Source organism: Gekko japonicus, unplaced genomic scaffold (assembly GCF_001447785.1).
Source record: "Gekko japonicus isolate JY-2015 unplaced genomic scaffold, Gekko_japonicus_V1.1 scaffold666, whole genome shotgun sequence".
Lineage (NCBI taxonomy): Eukaryota > Metazoa > Chordata > Lepidosauria > Squamata > Gekkonidae > Gekko > Gekko japonicus.
Window position 1 is genome coordinate 506,722 of NW_015160854.1, and position 21,332 is coordinate 528,053.

General features: G+C 50.2%; 1 protein-coding gene across 1 annotated transcript in view; it reads left to right on the forward strand.

Annotated features, from left to right (window-relative positions):
* Positions 1-21,332, forward strand: part of NID2 (nidogen 2) — a 111,213-nt gene that overhangs the window by 3,205 nt on the left and 86,676 nt on the right. Inside the window, exon 2 of the mRNA XM_015421483.1 lies at positions 3,305-3,610. Within this exon, the coding sequence (XP_015276969.1) occupies positions 3,305-3,610 (306 nt within the window). The remainder of the gene's footprint in view (positions 1-3,304; positions 3,611-21,332) is intronic.

Sequence of the window (21,332 nt, forward strand, 5' to 3'; positions counted from 1 at the left end):
CCCCCCCCCCCAATAGCTAGCAATCCAAAACAGTCCAGTGGAGCCTGAGTGGTGGGTGCTGCCTTCTGACACACGTCCGGTGACGTCAGGGTGTGTGTCATATGCAAATGAGTTATGCTAATGAGCTCCTGCACCTCCTCTTCTCCAAAATGACCCGAGACGTTAAGAATGTCAGAAGAGAATTGCTGAATCAGACCAATAGTCCAGCCTCCTGTCTCACACAGTGGCCAACCAGTTCCTCTGGAGGGCCAACAGCAGGGCAGAGAGGCCGAGGCCTTCCCTTGAGGTTGCCTTTTGGTTCTGGGAATCAGAGGTTTATTGTCTCCGAACAGGGAGGTTCCCCTCAGTCACCAGGGCTAGTAACCACTGACAGACCTATCCTCCAGGAATCTCGCGAATCCCCTTTTAAAGCTGTTTGTTCCCGTGGCCATCACTACATCCTCCGGCAGCAGATCCCACGTTTTAATCGCGATCTGTGTAAAGAAGTCTTTCCTTTTGTCCGTCCTGAACCTCCTGCCCGTCAGCTTCGCTGGATGCCCTCGGGTTCTGGCATTTTGGGAGAGGGAGGGACAGTTCTCTTCGTCCACTCTCTGCACCCCGTGCATCATTTTATGAATCTCTCTCGTGTCCCCCCTTTGTCGTGTCTTCTCTAAACTGCACAGTCCCAGCCTCTTCGGCCTCTCCTCCTAGGGAAGGGGGGCTCCAAGCCCCTCATCATCTGGATCGCCTTCCTCTGTGCTTTCCCCAGCTCTGCAGTGTCCTTTCGGAGATAGGGTGACCAGAACTGTGCACACCAGGGGGTTTTTGCAGAAAAAGCCCAGCAGGAACTCATTAGCATAATAGGCCACACCCAACAGCAGAAACTCATTAGCATATTAGGCCACACCCCCGACATCACAGCTCATTGGCATATTAGGCCACGCCCCTATGTTGCCAGAAGGGTGGTCATCCAGCCACACCCACCTTTTGCTTCTTATTCTGTTTACCTTGTTTGTTGTCAAAACCCAGGGCTTTTTTGTAGCAGGAACTCCTTTGCATGTTAGGCCACACACCCCTAATGTAGCCAATCCTAATGAGTTTCTGCTGTTGGGTGTGGCCTATTATGCTAATGAGTTCCAACTCGGAAGCCAGCCGGAACTCCGTTCCTGTGCGTTCCTGCCCAAAAATAGCCCTGGTACACACTATTCCAAACAGGGCTGGCCCACCCACTAGGCAAACTAGGCATTCGCCTAGGGCGGGCTGATCATGAGGGCGCCAAAACTGCACCCCCCCCGCCCCTGTCAAAACCACTGCCCACCCACCCCCAGCCCGGAGCACCTCTTTCTCTCCCCTGCCTTGCAGCGTGCTTTGTGGTTTTTCTGTTTGAGAGAGAAAATCAGAGATTGTATTACTTGTTCTCACGATTTAAAAAAATAGCAAGTTCAAATTTTGTGTTTTTCATTCTTCCTAAATGCATTTATGTTTGAAAATTGGTGGGTGCAGGGGGAGGGCACCAGAAGATAGCCTCGCCTAGTGTGCAAAAAAGCCTGGGGCCGGCCCTGATTCCAAATGAGGCGACACCATAGATCTATACAGGGGCCAGTTTGTTGTCGTGGTTAAGTGTGTGGACTCTAATCTGGGAGAACCGGGTTTGATTCTCCACTCCCCCACATGCAGCTGCTGGATGATTTTGGTAGAGATGTAACATTTCCGGAAATGTTGAAGCTTGGGGGGGGGGAAACGTTTCCCCCCCGGGGGGAAACGGAAATTTTTGGAAAAATTGAAAAAAATGTTTGTTTACTTTGATTTTTATCCCGCCCTCCCCGCCAGGCGGGCTCAGGGCGGCTTACAATATATTTGATGGGCTCAGCCGCTCATGGTGCAGAGAAGAGTTTCCAGAAGAAAGCATGCAACAGATGGCATGCGCTCAATACTAGCTATAGTGCGAACCAAAGGAGCGGCGATGGCAGGCCTAGGTTGCTTTGCCATTTCTTAAGGCTTCATCAGGCTGCTTTTCTTTAGTGCTGGAACCCAACCCAGCTCTGGCAAGACTCAAAATGACATGAAGTCTACAAGTATGTTCCAAGTAGCTAGGAACCAGGCTCCGATCACCAGGTTGCTTTGAAAGTCATTCTGTTACTTTAGGAACATAAAATATGACTGTGGACATTTTTACTTGGCATGAAATTATCACAACTAGCCTATTACAAATATAGTGTATCCAAAGAATTATTACAAACAGAATACCCACCCACATGCCAAAACAAAACTGAAACCTTTTTCGTTTCCTGTGACAATAGCACCTCCTAAAGGAAGAAATGCATCTTGTTCTTGCATTGGAGAGTTCAGTTTGTAACCTAGGACTCGCTTGTCCTCAGTGGACAGAAATTAGATCAATCTGATACCATACATATTTTTTAGAAATGATTTGGAAAATATTTGAACACCTTGTCTTAAAATATTTTATTCATCATGTTAAAATAAAATGTTCCATAATCATTTTTTTTTCTTTTTTCCCATTTTTGGAAGAAGAAAAAAGGCTTCAGGAAAAAAATGGAAATAAACCATCCACCTACCCCCGAATTTTTCCGTTTTTTTCCCAGGCCATCACATCTCTAGATTTCGGGCAAGCCATAGTTCTGTCAGAGCAGTTCTCTCAAGGGTAGTTCTCGAGAGAGCTCTCTCAGCCCCGCCTCCCTCACAGGGTGTCTGTTGTGGGGAGGGGAAGGGAAAGGAGTTTGCAAGCCGCTCTGAGATTCCGAGTGAAGGGCGGGGTAGAAATGTAATCTCCTCCTCCTCCTCCTCAGTATCTGCTGTTTTATTCTCAATCCCTTTCCTAATAATCCCTAACATGGAGTTTAACCAGGACTTTTTTGGTAGAAAAAGCCCAGCAGGAACTCATTAGCATAATAGGCCACACCCAACAGCAGACATTCCTTAGCTTATTAGGCCACACCCCTGACAGCACAGCTCATTAGCATATTAGGCCACACACCCCATGTTTGCAGAAGTGTGCTCATCCAGCCACACCCACCTTTTGCTTCTTATTCTGTTTACCTTGTTTGTTGTCAAAATCCAGGTCTTTTTTGTAGCAGGAACTCCTTTGCATGTTAGGCCACACGCCCCTAACGTAGCCAATCCTCATGAGTTTCTGCTGCTGGGTGTGGCCTATTATGCTAATGAGTTCCTGCTGGGCGTGGCCAACTCGGGAGCCAGCCGGAACTCCATTCCTGTGCGCTCCTGCCCAAAAATAGCCCTGAGTTTAACATCGGGTTGACATTGAACCGTCTGCTATTCACGGCGCTTTTCACCGTCTCCTTTCCAGGTCGGGACCAACGGGATAATTTCCACTCAGGACTTCCCCCGGGAGACTCAATACGTGGACGATGATTTTCCCACGGACTTCCCGGCCATCGCTCCTTTCCTGGCTGACATTGACACCGGCGGAGGGAGAGGCAAAATCTACTACCGCCAGGATGACTCCCGGGAGGTGCTGGATCGGGCCGCCCGGCTGATCTGGGCTGGGTTTCCTGACGCCGCGGGCTTTGTCCCCCACCGCGCATTCGTGGCTACCTGGGAGGATGTGGGGGCGTACGAAGAGGTCACCCGGAACTCGGAGCCCTCCGAACAGGTAAGAGAATTCTGCAGTGAGGTCTCCTGGCACAATTTTTGTTTGTGGACGGATCCGCCGCTGTTGCGTTCCAGACTGCTGGGGGTTTTCATAGAAGATTTTTTAAAAATCGAGGGGGGAGGGCCAGTCATTGAATGTGGACAGCTGTTAGTGCAATTGGAAAGGAAATGGGAAAACAGTCAAATGGTACGTTACGCGCAGCATCTTCGAGACCAGCAGGATTTTCCAGGGGAGAAGCTTCCATGAATCAAGACTCACTAAATAGATAAGCTGCTAGATCGCTCTTTGAGAGCCAGTTTGGTGTAGTGGTTAAGTGCGCGGACTCTAATCTGGGAGAACCGGGTTTGATTCCCCACTCCTCCGCTTGCACCTGACTGAACGACCTTGGGCAAGCCATAGTTCTGACAAGAGCTGTTCTTGAAAAAGAGCACTTTCTGTCAGAGTTCTCTCAGCCCCACCTACCTCACAGGGTGTGTGTTGTGGGAAGGGAAAGGAGTTTGTAAGCCCCTCTGAGACTCCCTTGGGTAGTGAAGGGTGGGGTATAAATCCAGTCTCTTCTTCTTCTTCTTGATATTAAAATCAAAAGCGGCACCATGATACAAATTGATTAAATCGGACCACACTAGAACTCCATACCTAGTTAATATCTCTAAACACATACTTAGAGCGTCCTTTACCTCTCTACGGTTTCAATCAATGCCAACAGCAGTTTTGGAAGGCCGATTCAATCAAACTCCACTGGCCCATCATCTGTGTATTTGTGGTTCCCACGAACTTGAGGATTTACCTCACTAGATTCTCTTTTGCCCCTTGTATTCTAGACCAAGGGCTAAATTTTTAGCAGGTATTTTATCTGGTCTCAGAGCTTACCCAGTTGAGGAAAAAATTTCATTTTTGTTATCCGACATTGACGCATATGTCTCTTATAAAGTTTCATTATTTGCCCTTGCTGCAAAGAATATACGTTCCAAGGTGTCATCGGGAAGGGGCATTATTTAGGCTACTGTATTAAATTACTCATATTTTGTTTCTGATCTATGATATTTTGTATATTCTGACTTTTAACCTATAGTTTGTTCACAGTTTGTGTTTTCTAATTTTGTAACGGCCCATGGCTAATTACAATAAACTAAACTGTACTAAGAAGGAGTTGCGGTGGCTCAAGTGGTTAAGACGCTGAACTGCAGGCTGTGGAAGGTCAGTAGTTCAGCAGTTTGAGACCCGAGTGCCGCATGATGGAGTGAGCTCCCATCTCTAGTTCCAGCTCCTGCCAACCTAGCAGTTTGAAAGCAAGGAATTGCAAGTAGATAAATAGGTACCGCTTCGGTGGGAAGGTCACAGCGTTTCGTGCGCCTTGGTGTTAAGTCATGCCGGCCACATGACCACGGAAACGTCTTCGGACAGCGCTGGCTCTTTGGCTTTGAAACGGAGATGAACACCGCAACCCTAGAGTCGGATTCGACTGGCTTTCGAGCAAGGGAACCTTTAGCTTTAAACTGTACTAAACTGTAAACTAAGTAGATAAGCTTATAAACCCTGGACAATCTTTTATGGAGATAGATCAAGACGGGTAGCTGTGCTAGTCTGTCTGTAGCAGTAGAAAAGAGCAAGAGTCCAGGAGCACCTTCAAGACTAACAAAATATGTGGAAGGGTGTGAGCTTTCGTGAGTCACTGCTCGCTTCTTCAAATACAGCTAGAATAGAAATCCATCTGACCCGATACCTTGGGAGAGTGGAGAGATTTTAGATGCCGAAAGACATTAGCAGGCAAATGACAATAGTAGGTGAATGACAATAGCAGGTATATGATTGGATTTAGGTGAGATATGCAGAGGGGTAATACATGTGGAGCATTGGTCATGAGACAGGAAACCTAGGTCTCAATTCAGTCCAGGGGGACGCATTGTCTTTAGCTTCATTATCAGTTGCAGTTCAGCAATCTCTCTTTCTAATATCGTCTTTCAAAGGCATTTCAAATGGAGATTAGAAAGAGAGACTGCTGAATTGCAACTGATAATGACGCTCAAGACAATGCATCCCCTTGGATTCAATCGAGACCTAGGTTTCCTGTCTCATGACCAATGCTCAGTGGAGGCACAGACTAGGATGCTCCCATGTGGCCTCTTTTGGGTCTCACTTCAGCATATGATTCTGTTCGGGTCTTGGATCTCAGGCTTTCACATCACCTACTGCCTGGTCATTTTAACCGGAGATGGCGGGATTGAACCTGCGACCTTCTGCATGCCAGACAGAGGTCCCGAGTTGTGGGAGGATTAGGAGATGAAAAGCAGTGGCTTGAATTTTGCCAGGAAGGATGTCAGCACGGCTAGGCACGTACCCCGATTGTTTTGTGCAAACATGGAAAGGATCCCAAAACCGGCTTCTCTTTTGTCAAGCGAGTTTCTAGTCCTTATTGGGCAGAGAGAGGTTTGCCAGTGGGTAAGTGATGCCAGTTGAGATCTCAGAACCAGGGCAGCTGGGTTTCTGGAGGTGGGCTTCTGGAGTTCTGTCTCGCTTATTTGCTCTGCCGGTAGCCCGAAGTAGCAGCGTTGATCGTGCAGGGCGATTTATTTATATGCTGCTTTGCTCCCGAAGGCCAGGACTCAAAGCGGCTTACAAATGTTGAAGGCACAGAAGGACTCAGAGGAGCAGAATCGCTTAAAACTCGAACACATCAAAACGTATATTGCTCACGCCCCCCATGACCACAAAATTTTAAAAAGGGGGGAGATTAGTGACAAAGGCTGTATGACCAAGAAACCACCCGCAGAGACGAGAAAAAGAAATCAGCCAAGAAGAAGAGGAAGAGATTGGATTTATACCCCGCCCTTCACTACCCAAGGGAATCTCAGAGCGGCTGACAATCTCCTTTCCCTTCCCCTCCCCACAACAGACACCCTGTGAGGTAAAAGAAGAAGAGAAGAGATTGGATTTATACCCCGCCCTTCACTACCCAAGGGAATCTCAGAGCGGCTGACAATCTCCTTTCCCTTCCCCTCCCCACAACAGACACCCTGTGAGGTAAAAGAAGAAGAGAAGAGATTGGATTTATACCCCGCCCTTCACTACCCAAGGGAATCTCAGAGCGGCTGACAATCTCCTTTCCCTTCCCCTCCCCACAACAGACACCCTGTGAGGCAGGTGGGGCTGAGAGAGCTCTGACAGGAACTGCTCTTTTTTCAAGGACAGCTCTTATCAGAACTGTGGCTTGCCCGAGGTCATCCAGCCAGGTGCAAATGGAAGAGTGGGGAATCAAACCCGGTTCTCCCAGATTAGAGTCCGCGCACTTAACTAAAACACAAAAATTAAGAACAGGGGAAGAAAAAATATAGATAAGGTGATATGGTGGGGAGGACTGAGTGGCTGAGCCTCGGCTTGGCGTGCAGGAGGTCCCAGGTTCAATCCCCAGCATCTCCAGTTTAAAAAGGACCAGGCAGGAGGTGATGGGAAAGACCTCCACCTGAGACCCCGGAGAGCTGTAAAGAGGGGCTGTGGCTCAGTGGAAGAGCCTCTGCTTGGCATGTTGAAGGTCCCAGGTTCAATCCCCACCATCTCCAGTTAAGAGGGATCAGGTGATACATGATGTGAGAGACCTCTGCCCGGGACCCTGGAGAGCTGCTGCCGGTCTGAGTAGACAACACTGACGTTTGTGGACCGATGGTCTGATTCAGTATAAGGCAGTTTTGTGTGTTCACATGTTCATGTGATTTGATCTAGAACAGGGGTGTCGAACTCATTTGTTATGAGTGTCAGATTTGGCATAAATGAGACCTTGTTGGGCCGGGCCGTGTGCGTCATAAAACGTAATGCCAGGGAGCGAAGATATTTCTCCTATATAATAAAGCTGTTTTGGTGTGACTCCTGGACACGCTCCCACAGCCCTTGGCCCGCTCGGCTGCCACTTTTGAGGACTCCCAATCCCCTGGCTGCATTGCCTTGCTGCGTTGGCTCGGCCCCGCCCACAGAGCTGGCAGACAGCATCTCGCTCTCAGTCTGGAGGGAGCCGGCGAAGGGGATGGTCACTCCGTCGAGGGAGCAGCAGCCCCTCTACGGGGGAGAAAGAGGCAGACCTAGCGAGTGGCAGCAAGCAGGGGAAGCACTCATAATTACAATTGCTCTCTAGGAGGGAGGGGGAGGAGATGGAGAGCTGAAGCAAGGGGGCAAATAACAGTAGGTTGATGGTTGGCTGGGAGGGAGATAGGGTTGCCAACTCCAGGTTGGGAGATTCCTGGAAATTTGAGGGGTGGAGCCTGGAGAGGGTGAGGTTTGAGGGGGGGTGGGACCTCAGACAGGTACAATGCCACAGACTCCACCCTCCAAGCCAGCCATTCCCTCATGGGAAACCATTGTTGCTAATCTCCAGAGGGGGGATGGAGATCACGCTGAATTACAACTGCTCTTCAGATGGCAGAGATCAGTTCCCCTGGAGAAAATGGTGGACTCTGTTTCATTGTACCCTGCTGCGGTCACCACAGCAGATTGACGCTGAGTGCCCAAGGCCAGGGTACTCTCCCAGAGCCTCTTTCTAGAGCTCGTTGTGTTTATTTCCACAACGGGCCTTATTCCTAGTAAACTTTATAAAGGACACAAACACAAAGGTTTTTTTTAACTTAAAATAAAACATGCTTAAAACATTACCACTCTTGCAATATTTTGTTTATTTAACAAGTCTGTTAACTGACACCTCTTGCTCTGAATTATTGCATCAAAATGTCTGTGCCGTCGCAATCTTGAGTACACTGTTCAGGTGTGTATCTGTAAGCTGCAATCCTACGATGATGCAGCAGCAGCAGAATTGGAAGAAGAAGCAGAAGACAGCCAGTTTCACTGCGGGCCTGATTGAAGCCCTCCGGGGGCCTGATCCGGCCCACTTGTTTGACACCCCTGATCTAGAACATGCAGGTCCAAGTAATATCCAGCCTCTCCCTTCCCCAGTTCCAGGTCTTTATATCATCTTTAGGCAGGGGCGGAATTGTGGCTCTGCAGGTCAAACGAGGAGCTGGCAATTGGCAGGCCGAGATTTTAAAAACTGCATATATTGTGCAAGTTTCAACATTCAGCTTTTCTAGTTGGTGGGTGACGGGGACTTTACACAGAAGCCGAGAACAGGCGTCACCCTGCTTGTTGTTCTGCGGTGCGCGGCCAGTGGCTTAGGAACACGTTTTCTTGTTCGCAGCTGCCACGTACAGACCCCGAGTTGGCTCCTCTGCCTTTCACGAGTTGCAGGGGAGGCAGAATCTTTTAGCCTTGCATTGATCAGAGGAGCTCGAACTAGCTGAGTTCAGAGGTGGCGAATCGCTCGCAGGTTCTGGGCCGGAGAGGGCCGCCCTGGCCTTACTCTGGAGGTGGGCCGCCAGGGCGGAAGAGGAATTGCGAGCATTTGGCAACTCTGCTGTTTGGTTAACCGTTTGAACCTCGGCATTTTTTCCTCTTTTGGGTCCGTAGATGGGATTCCCCTACCCTCCCGAATGACTCACGTGCATGCCGGCGGGGAATGGGACGTTTCAGATTTTCCACTGTCCTGGAAAGGAGCGTCTAATGAAGCTCCTAGAACAGGGTTGGGTACTCGTGTTTCTGTTTGCTCGATGGGGCCACCCTTGCAGGCTCGTAAAAAGGATTCCATTCTAGCTGGTTCCCGTGGGGGCCATTTCTCTTCTCCAAAGATGTGCACGTGCGTGGGGGAAGCATGGGACACGCCTCCGACAGTCCGAGGTGGTCCGCTCGCATGAAGATACAAAGTTTCTTAAGAGTTGGATTACTGGTCCGTTTAGCTCTGCATGGTCTACTCCAGGGGTCCCCAGTCTTCTTGAGCTGCAGGCACCTTTGGAATTCGGGCACAGCGACAAAATGGGTGCCACAAAATGGCTGCTGCAGGAGGCCAAGCCAGCCACAAAATTGTGGCTGCAGGTTACTTTGGCTGCGGACAGACAACAGGCTGGCTGCACCTCTATTTTATTCAGTGCTATTTCTTCCTATTTGTGCTGCAGTGGCTCAAGTGGTTAAGACGCTGAACTGCAGGCTGTGGAAGGTCGGTAGTTCAGCAGTTCGAGACCCGAGTGTGCCGCATGACGGAGTGAGCTCCCGTCTCTAGTTCCAGCTCCTGCCAACCGAGCAGTTCGAAAGCAAGAAATTGCAAGTAGATAAATAGGTACCACTTCAGTGGGAAGGTAACAGCGTTCCGTGCGCCTTGGTGTTTAGTCGTGCCGGCCACATGACCACGGAAATGTCTTCGGACAGCGCTGGTTCTTCGGCTTTGAAACGGAGATGAGCACCGCAACCCTAGAGTCAGATTCAACTGGCTTTCGAGCAAGGGAATCTTTACCTTTACTATTTGTTCCGGAGAAGAAGATATAGGATTTTTACTCCAGCCTTTACTACCTGAAGGAGTCTCAGAGCAGCTTACAATCCCCTCCCCCTCCCCACAACGGGCACCCTGTGAGCAATGCTCCCTCTAAGCTGTGGAGTCTTGTGAACAAAAATTTTATTTTGTGAGCTACAGGCATTAAAGTTGTGAGCAAGCGATTTGGCTACTGCATGAATTAGTGTGCTGCACCTCTTTTTCTATGAAATAACCCCTGCCCAGAAAGCCCTGCAGATATTCAGGGCGGGGTTTGGGGTGCGGAGTGACCTCAGCAGGGTATAATGCCACAGAGTCCATCTTCCAAATCAGTCAAGATGGAAGGGGGTAAACCGCAACCCATGAGGCTGTCTAAGAATACCTGTGTGGCACTGATCCGGCAGCCATTACCAGACACCGAAGGAGGAATGCCACCCTCCAGGTGGGACCTGGGATTACAGCTCCTCTGCAGGCTACAGAGATCAGTTCCCCTGGAGGAAATGGCTGCCTCGGATGGTGGACTCTGTGGCATTGTGCCCCACTGCGGCCCCTGTCCTCCCCGGGCTGCATCTCCCCACTCCTCCACTTGCAGCTGCTGGATGACCTTGGGTCAGATGGAAGTTCTCTCTGAGCTGTTCTCTCACGAGCCCTCTTCGAAAGCAGTCTCTCAGCCCCGCCAACCTCACAGGGTGTCTGTTGTGGGGAGGGGAAGGGAAAGGAGTTTGTAAGCTGCTCTGAGACACCTTTGGGTAGTGAAGGGCGGGGTATAAATCCAATCTCCTCTTCTTCTTTTACCTCACAGGGTGTCTGTTGTGGAGAGGGGAAGGGAAAGGAGTTTGTAAACCACTCTGAGACTCCCTTGGGGAGTGAAGGGCGGGGTATAAATTCAATCTCTTCTTCTTCTACCTCACAGGGCGTCTGTTGTGGGGAGGGGGAGGGAAAGGAGTTTGTAAGCCACTCTGAGACTCCTTTGGGTAGTGAAGGGCGGGGTATGAATCCAATCTCTCACAGGGTGTCTGTTGTGGGGAGGGGAAGGGAAAGGAGTTTGTAAGCTGCTCTGAGACACCTTTGGGTAGTGAAGGGCGGGGTATAAATCCAATCTCCTCTTCTTCTTTTACCTCACAGGGTGTCTGTTGTGGAGAGGGGAAGGGAAAGGAGTTTGTAAACCACTCTGAGATCCAATCTCCTCCTCTTCTTCTTTTACCTCACAGGGTGTCTGTTGTGGGGAGGGGAAGGGAAAGGAGTTTGTAAACCACTCTGAGACTCCCTTGGGGAGTGAAGGGCGGGGTATAAATTCAATCTCTTCTTCTTCTTCTACCTCACAGGGTGTCTGTTGCGGGGAGGGGAAGGGAGTTTGTAAGCCGCTCTGAGACACCTTTGGGTAGTGAAGGGCGGGGTATAAATCCAATCTCCTCCTCTTCTTCTTTTACCTCACAGGGTGTCTGTTGTGGGGAGGGGAAGGGAAAGGAGTTTGTAAGCCACTCTGAGACTCCCTTGGGTAGTGAAGGGCGGGGCATAAATCCAATTTCTTCTCCCCCTTCCTCCACCTCTCCTGCATCGAGGCATCAGTGACATGGCTCTCTGGCTCAGGGGAAGCTGGAGGTCTTTCACTTGCACAGTGACCAGCTTGGCTTCTTCAAGGTGGCTGCGATGGGGGCCCTCCCCTGCATCCAGATCCTGGGGTTCGATGGCGGAGATCAGCCTCCTGCCACCTCTAAAGCGGCTGTCCAAGAAATCTGGCTGCACAAGGGAGCCAGTTTGGTGTAGTGGTTAAGTGCGTGGACTCTAATCTGGGAGAACCTGGTTTGATTCCCCACTCCTCCACTTGCACCTGGCTGGATGACCTTGGGCAAGCCGTAGTTCTGATAAGAGCTGTTCTTGAAAAAGAGCAGTTTGTGTCAGAGCTCTCTCAGCTCCACCTACCTCACAGGGTGTCTGTCTGTTGTGGGGAGGGGAAGGGAAAGGAGTTTGTAAGCTGCTCTGAGACTCCAAGTGAAGGGCGGGGTATAAATCCAATCTCTTTTCTTCTTCTTCTTCTGAGTGCTTTATGCTTTGGTGGGGAGGGGGGGTAACCGGTGTAGTGACCATAGCAAGTGCTGGGGGGGTGTTTTTTTTTGCATGTGGGTGGGTATTCTGTTTGTAATAACTGTTTGGATACACTATATTTTTAATATGCTAGTTGTGATAATTTCATGCCAAGTAAAAATGTCCATAGTAATATTTTATGTTCCTAAAGTAACAGAATGACTTTCAATCTAGAAAAGACAAAAGAAGTGCTAATGTAGCATTTTTTTCAATTCTTCCGAAAATTTCTGTTTCCCCCCGGAAAAAACTGGGGAAAAAACGGGTTTTTTTCCGAGCTTCAAAATTCCCGGAAATTTTACATCTCTAGTTTAGGCCTGTAAAGGTTCTCGGCAACTGCAGCTACGGAGTGGTGGACTTTGCCCTTTGTGGCTCTCTGAACAAGGGTGACACAGTCAGAGAGCCGCTTCCGAACTGCCCTTTGTGGTTGACCTTCAACCCTTGACCCCGGGGGCTTTTATCTGTTTCCCGTGGAAATCCTTGTGCAAACACGAGGCAGAAAAAAGAGTCCAGCGGCACCTTTAAGGCCAACAAAGGGTTCCCCCCCCCCCAAGGCATAAGCTTTGGTTTGCATTCCCCTGATGTTGCCTCCTGGCTCTGGGATTCCGAGGATTAGTGCCTCTGAATGTGGAGGTTCCCCTCAGCCAACAGGGCTAGTAGCCATTGATAGATTTATCCTCCATGAATCTGATCCCCTTTTAAAGCTGCTTATTCCTCTGGCTGTCACCAGTGTTTCCTCTGAGCTGAGTCAGTGTGAGCGAGCTCACCGTTTCTTAGCCTCCGGCTCACACATTTCTGTCTTGACGCAGGAAGGGTGGCTCCGGAGTAAACTGATTTATGCGGCAGCCTAATGGCTCGCTCACTACTTTAATGCCAGTGGCTCCCAAAGGAGAATTTTTGCTCACGAGACTCCACAGTTTAGAGGAGGGGGGGCATTGGCCATCACTACAACCTCTGGCAGCGAATTCCACATTTGAATCCCTCTCTTTGTGACGTCGAATGTACTTTTGTCCGCCCTAAACCTACTGCCCATCAGCTTCATTGAATGCCCTTGAGTTCAAGTATTTTGGGAGAGGGAGGAACATTTCTCTTTGTCAGCTCTCTCCTAGTCCAACCCTTTAATTTATTAATTTATTGTTTGTTTGTATTTATACCCCACCTTGCCTGACAAGCAGGCTCAAGGCGGCTAACAAGATTAAATAACGTAACAAAGAATTACAACAGTTAATAAATACAGTAACAGTTAAAACCAGTGAACAACAACAATTACAAGCCAACTAGGGCGGTAAACCCATCAAATCCCGAGATAGGGGTAGTAACCAGCGGAGACTCTAGCCAGGAGATGGTCTAAGTTCGGCCAGAAGATGTTCCAGGCACATCCCTCAGCGGCGGCCCCTAATTGAACGCCTGGCGGAAGAGCTCCATTTTACAGCCCCTGTGGAACTGTGAGAGGTCCCGCAGGGCCCTGATGTTCTCTGGGAGCTTGTTCCACCAGTGTGGGGCCGCCACCGAGAAAGCCCTGGTTCTGGTAGTATTTAGCCTGGCTTCTTTCGGACCAGGGAGGGTCAACCGGTGTTGCGACCAATGTTCCCTCTAAGCTGAGTTAGTGTGAGCTACCTCAAAGTTTTTTAGCCTCCGGCTCACACATTTTTGACTTAGCTCAGGAAGGATGGCTCGAGAGCAAACTGATTTATGCAGTAGCCAAATTGTTTGCTCACACCTTTAATGCCAGTAGCTCACAAAGTAGGATTTTTGCTCACAAGACTCCACAGCTTAGAGGGAACACTGCGACCCTGACCTCAGTGTTCTCTGGGGCTCGTATGGGGAGAGGCGTCCCTCAGGTAGGCAGGCCCCTGACTATATAGGGCTTTATAGGCCAAAACCAGCACCTTGAACCGAACTCGGTACGCTATAGGCAGCCAATACAGCGTCCTCAGCACAGGCCGGATGGGGTCCCGTACGGAGAGGCCCATCGACAGCCTGGCCGCGGCATTCCGCACTAGTTGCAGCCTTTTTGTGGCTGCGTGCCAAATCCTCCCCCCCTCCCTCTCCCGACTCTGTTTGCTCAGGTTGACGTCTGTTTCCCGGTTCTCCCAACCCCAGACCAAATTGGTGTTGTTGACACAGGGCGGTGGGGTCTCCCTCTCCCTGGGGCTTCGTCCTGCCTGTCATTCGGACAACAAGCTTGGCTTTTATATCTGGCGGGAATGGCAGGGGCCTGCCGTTGGAAAACGCTTGGAAACTCTGAAGCGAGAGCCGCCCCCCCCGTAAATGGCGGGGGGGGGGCTTTCCGTGTATCCTGTCCATGCTCTGCTAAGGAGCACACTGGTTGCTTCCCTAGAAATGTCTTTGGGGTGGGGGGAAGCGATGGCAAACCTCAACAGCATGATAAAAAGTAGAGACATCACCCTGCCAACAAAAGTCCGCATGGTCAAAGCAATGGTATTCCCAGTAGTCATGTATGGCTGCGAGAGTTGGACCATAAGGAAGGCCGAGCGCCGAAGAATAGATTCTTTTGAACTATGGTGCTGGAGAAGACTCTTGAGAGTCCCTTGGACTGCAAGGAGATCAAATCAGTCAGTCCTAAAAGAAATCAACCCTGACTGTTCCCTGGAAGGCCAGATAATGACACTGAAGCTCCAATACTTTGGCCACCCAATGAGAAGGGAGCACTCCCTGGAGGAGAAGACCCTGATGCTGGGAAAGACTGAAGGTCAAAGAAGACGGGGACGGCAAAGGATGAGATTATTTAGACAGTGCCATCGATGCAATGAACATGAAATTGAGCCAACTTCAGAGGACGGCGGACGACCGGAAGGCCTGGCGTGATCTGGTCCATGGGGTCGCGGAGAGTCGGACTTGACTGTGTGACTGAAAAACAACAACAACACAACTCTGTGGCAGAGAACAGAGCAAGAGTCCAGTAGCGCCTTAAAGTCTGTCAGGATTTGTGGCAGGGGAGGAGCTTTCGGGAGTCATGGCTCACTTCTTCAGATGCAGCTAGAATGAGAGTCCATCGTTCCTTATACCTTGGAGAGTGGCGTGAATCTTCACGAGGTTGCTGGGTGTTCCATTCTGTATGAAGAAGCGGAAGGGTTGGATTTATATCCCCGCCCTTCACTCAGAGTGGCTTACGATGTCCTTTTCCTCCCCCTCCCCACGACAGACACCCTGTGAGGTAGGCGAAGGGGAGCTCACCACCGTGAAAAAGTGTTTCCTAATATCCCGCCGATACCTTTCTGCATGTAGTTTAAACCTGTTGCTTCGGGTCCTGTCCTCTGCTGCCAACTGGAACAGCTCCTTGCCCTCCTCCAAAGGGCAGCCTTTCAGATATTTAAAGAGAGGAGAAGAAGAAGAGAAGAGATTGGATTTATACCCCGCCCTTCACTACCCAAGGGAGTCTCAGAGCAGCTTACCGTCTCCTTTCCCTTCCCCTCCCCACAACAGACACCCTGTGAGGTAGGTGGGGCTGAGAGAGCTCTGACAGAAACCACTCTTTTTCAAGAACAGCTCTTATCAGAACTACGGCTTGCCCAAGGTCATCCAGCCAGGTGCAACTGGAGGAGTGGGGAATCAAACCCGGTTCTCCCACATTAGAGTCCCCCCTCAACCGCCTCTTCTCCAAACGAAAGATTCCCAAGGCCCTCAGCCTTTCCTCGTAGGGCTCAGTCTCCAGACCCCAGATCATCCTCGTCGCTCTCCTCTGCTACCTCTCGATTTCGCCCACATCCTTTCTGAAGCGAGGCCTACAGAACTGCACACAGGACTCCAGGTGCGGCCTGACCAAGGCAGTACACAGAGGGGCGATGACCTCCTGCGATTTCGATGCGATGGCCCTTTTAATACAACCCAAGACTGGACTTGCCTTTTTTGCCGCCGCATCACACTGACTGCTCGTATTTCGTTTACAGTCCACTCTTATCCCAAGATCTCTTTCGCATACACTGCTCTCCAGAAACGTATCCCCCATCCAGTACTTTGGAGGATGGACTCTATGGTGTTGTGCCCCACAGAGGTAGGGTTGCCAGGTCTGGGTTGGAAAATACCTGGAGACTTTGGGGGGTGGATCCAGGAGAGGGTGGGGTTGGGGGAGGGGAAGGGCCTCAGCATGGTACAATGCTGAAGAGTCCACCCTTCAGAGCGGCCATTCCCCCCCCCCCCGGGCGCGGATCCTCCTCCCCTGATCTCCGTCACCTGGAGATCAGTTGTGAAAGCGGGAAATCTCCAGGGCCCACCTGGAGGCTGGCAGCCCTACACAGAGGTCCCCCCCAAACCCTGACCTCCCCAGGCTCCACCCACCAAAATCTCCAGGAATTTCCCAAAAAGATTAATATTAAGAACATAAGAGAAGCCAATGTTGGATCAGTCCAATGGCCCATCCGGTCCAACACTCTGTCACACAGTGGCCAGAAATACCAGGGGCCATCAGGAGGTCCAGCAGTGGGGCCAGGACACTGGATGCCCCCCCCCCTGGTGACCCCCCCCCCCCAGCACCAGGAATACAGAGCATCAGTTGCCCTGGAGTCCCTATCTATACCTTGTGGCTCATAGCCACGGATGGACCTCTGCTCCATATGCTTATCTAGTTCCCTTTTGAAGCCGTCCATGCTTGTAGCTGCCACCACCTCCTGTGGCAGTGAATTCCATGTGTTAATCACTCTCTGGGTGAAGAAGTACTTTTTAAAATCCGTTCTAACCCGACTGCTCAACGATTTCATTGAGTGCCCACGAGTTCTTGCATTGTGAGAAAGGGAGGAAAGTACCTCTTTCTCTAACTGCTCTATCCCAGGCATAATCTTATAAACCTCAATCATGTCACTCCTCAGCCGTCATTTCTCCAAGCGAAAGAGCCCCAAGCACTTTAACCTTTCTTCATAGGGAAAGTGTTCCAACCCTTTTATCATTCTAGTTGCTCTTTTCTGCACTTTTCCCAATGCTATAATATCCTTTTTGAGGTGACCTTTTTGAGGCGACCAGAACTGCATATAGTATTCCAAATGAAGTCGCACCATTGAATTATAGAGGGGCATTATGATACTGGCTGATTTGTTTTCAATTCCATTCCTTATAATCCCGAGAATACCACTGGCATTTTTTATTGCAGTCAGACACTGTCTCGACATTTTCAGTGAGTTATCTACTACGACTCCAAGATCTCTCTCTCTTGGTCAGTCTCTGGCAGTTCAGACCCCATCAATGTGTATTTATATTTAGGATTTTTGGCTCCAATGTGCATCACCTTGCACTTGGCCACACTGAACCCCATTTGTCACATTGACACCCACTCGCCCATCCTCAACGGATCCCTTTGGAGTGCCTCACAATCCTCCCTGGTTCTCGCCACCCTGAACAATTTCATGTCATCCGCAAATTTAGCCACTTCACTGCTTACTCCCAACTCCAAATCATTAACATGTGGGAAAATATTCCAGGGCTCCAGTATTAACCCAAGGGGTGACGGCAACCAAATAATCAGAAGGAGATGTAGATGGGGAAAGGCAGGCAGGCAGGAGCTAGAAAATATTCTAAGGATGTGTTCCTGGCAATCCAGATCAAGATAATTCATGCCGTGGTATTCCCCCTTACTGAGTATGGGCGTGAAATTTGGACAGCGAAGGAAGCCGACGGGGAAAGTTGAGTCATTTGAAATGTGGTGCCAGAGGAGAGTTTGATGGATACCGCGGACTGCCCGGAAGTCAAATAAGTCAAATAATACACACCCTGGGAAATGCCGATCGCCACTTTGGGGTCAGGAAGCAGTTTTTCTCCAGGCCGGTTTGGCTGGAGTTCCTGGAGGTTTTTTGTCGTCTTCTGGGCATGGAACAGCAGTCAATGTGTGTGTGTGAGGGGGAGGTATTCGTGAATTTCCTGCATCATTTAGGGGGTTGGACTAGATGACCCTGGAGGGTCCTTCCAACTCTATGATTCTAAGTGGGCTGTAGGTCCAACCAAGCCTGAACTGGCTTGATTCCTGGAGATCCCTGGCCCAAGAGATATCCGGCTTCCTCAACCAGAGCCAGGGCTTTTTCAGCCTTGGGTCTGACCTGGTAGAACTCTGTGCCAAATAACATCCATGCCCTGAGGGACCGAGTTCATTTCCACAGGGTTTGTAAGAAGAAGAAGAAGAAGAGAGGAGGAGGAGGAGGAGAAGAAGAAGAAGAAAAAGAATGGATTTATATCCTGCCCTTCACTACCCAAAGGAGTCTCAGAGCGGCTTACAAACTCCTTTCCCTGCCCCTCCCCACAACAGACACCCGGTGAGGTAGGTAGGGCTGAGAGAGCTCTGAGAGAACTGTGACTGACCCAAGGTCACCCAGATGGCTGCATGTGAAAGGAGTGGGGAATCAAACCCGGTTCTCCAGATTAGAAGAAGAGATTGGATTTATACCCCGTCCTTCACTACCCAAAGGTGTCTCAGAGCGGCTCACAAGCTCCTTTCCCTTCCCCTCCCCACAACAGGCACCCTGTGAGGTAGGTGGGGCTGAGAGAGCTCTTGACAGAAATGGCTCTTTTCCCCCCCAAGAACAGCTCTTATCAGAACTACGGCTTGCCCAATGTCATCCAGCAGCTGCAAGTGGAGGCGTGGGGAATCAAACCCGGTTCTCCCAGATTAGAGTCTGCGCACTTAACCACGACACCAAACTTTGTTGGTCTTAAAGGTGCCAGTGGACGCGAACTTGGTTAAACTGAGGCTGATGTACTTTGGTCACATGATAAGGAAACAACAGTCTCTGGAAAAGACAATCATGCCCGGAAAACTTGAAGGAGGCAGGAAAAAGAAGACCCAACAGGAGATGTATCCATTTGGTCAGCCTGTGTTGGTCTGAAGTGGTAGAAAAAATTTAGAGTCCAGGGGCACCTTTCAGACCAACAAAGGTCTATTCAGGGTTATTCAAGGCTTTCGTGTGCGAAGCGCACTTTCCCAAATACATTGGAAGGATTCCAATGTGTTGGTCTTAAAGGTGCCACTCGACTCTAAATTTGTTCCAACAGGAGATGGATGGTCTTTGCCAAGGAAGCAACTAGCCCTCCGTTTATGAGACCTGAGCAAGGCTGTTGATGATAGGACATTTTGAAGAGCATTAATTCATAGGATCGCCATTAGCAGGAGTCATTTCCTGCGGGAGCGCACGGGAGCGGAGCTCCGGTAGGAGCCCAGGGGGTGGGCACATGCAACAAGCCCCGTCCCCTGCTCCCAGCAGCCCTCAGTCGGGCCACGAGGAGCAAGAAGTAGCCTGATAAGTTGCAAAGCCCCCCCCCCCCACGGTCCACCTTCAGGTACAAGCTCTCCTTTGTGAGGGTAGATCTGCGCATTCCCCCTCCCCATAGTTAGCATTCCAAAACAGTCCAGTGGCACCTTTAAGACCAAGTTTTATTCAGGTACAAGCTCTCCCTCCTCCTCGAGGACAGATCTGCGTGTTCGCCCACCCATAGCTAGCAATCCAAAACAGTCCAGTGGCACCTTGAAGACCAGGTTTTATTCGGGTACAAGCTCTCCCTCCTCTGCGAGGAGAGATCTGCACGTTCCCCCCCCCCAATAGCTAGCAATCCAAGAGAGTCCAGTGGAGCCTGAGCGGTGGGTGCTGCCTTCTGACACACTTCCGGTGACGTCAGGGGGTGTGGCATATGCAAATAGGTTATGCTAATGAGTTATGCTAATGAGCTCCTGCACCTCTTTTTCTACGAAATGACCCCTGACCATAAGTCAGAAGTGACTTAAAGGCACATCACACACACACACACACACACACACACACACACACACATGCTCCCTCTGAGCTGTGTAGTCTTGGAAGCAATAATTCTACTTTGTGAGCTACCGGCATTAAAAGTGGTGAGCGAGCGATTGGACTGCTGCATCAATCAGTGTGCTCTGGAGCCCTCCTTCCTGAGCTGAGACAAACAGTGTGTGAACTGGGGGCTAAAAAACTGTGAGATGGCTTGCACTGACTCAGCTTAGAGGGAACATAAGAACATAAGAGATGCCAATGTTGGATCAGGCCAACAGCCTGATCCAAGCCGCCACCACCTCCTGTGGCAGTGAATTCCAAGTGTTAATCACTCTTTAGGTGAAGAAGGACTTCCTTTTATCCGTTCTAACCCAACCGCTCAGCAATTTCATGGAGTGCCCACTTGAGTTCTTGTATTGTGAGAAAGGGAGAAAAGTACCTCTTTCTCTACCTGTTCTTTCCCATGCATAATCTTATAAACCTCAATCATGTCACTCTTCAGTCGTCGTTTCTCCAAGCTAAAGAGCCCTAAGCACTTTAACCTTTCCTCATTGGGAAAATGTTACAACCCTTTTATCATTTGAGTTGAAAAAAGGGTTGGAACACTGACACAGACGCACATTTGCTCCTACAGTTGGAGAATCGGGTTAAAGTCTTTGGAGGAAGTGACTTCTGTGGGCCTGTTTGGAAAGCTAAAAGGTCTCGAAATGTTCTTGGCTCTCATGCTGGCAGAGGGGAAAGTTGAAATATTCCTTTTGGCTCCCCAAGGGGAAATAATCAAACAGGGGAGAGGAAGGTCTCTCCCCCCCCCCGCCCCCAAGCTGGCAAAAGGCGTAGAAGCCAGGGAAGAGGAAAGATGAGAGTTGGAAGAGAAATGAGACCCATCAGGGGAGATTTATATGTTTTTTGAGCCGTGGGAATGAGGTGGGGAAGAGAAATGAAATCGGCTTATCTGCTTCCATTGTCTCGCCTTAGTCCTCCCAAAGATCGCACAGTGCTTGGGTAACAGATAGGGGCTGCGGACTCTGGGTTGTGAAATACCTGGAGAGTTCTGGGGCGGAGGGTGAGGAGGGCGGGGTTTTTTGGGGGGAGGGAATTCCGCAGGCCGTGTGCTAAAGCAGCCCGTTTCTCCAGGGGAGCCGATCTCTGTAGCCTGGAGATCCGTTGTAAGTCCGGGAACTCTCCAGTCCCCACCTGGAGGTTGGCAGCCTTAGAAAAAGAGGACTGTGCAAATGGCGTTTATCAGGGCTGGACCGGGGTTGGGTTTTTTTGACCCCCAGAGGCAAGCTTTCTCATACAGTAGAGAGAAATGGGAGTTTAAGTTGCATAAGTAACTACTGTCAAGTTATAGACTTATGGTAACCCCACCAAGGGGCTTTCAGGGCAAGGGAGAAGCAGAGGCGGTTTGCCATTATTGCCTTCCTCTGCAGAGCCTTCCTGGGTGGTCCCCCATCCAGGTATCAACCCTGCTTAGCTTCCAGCTTATGGCGACCCCAGCAAGGGGCTTTCAGGGCAAGTGAGAAGCAGAGGTGGTTGGCCATGGCCTTCCTCTGCAGAGGCTTCCTTGGTGGTC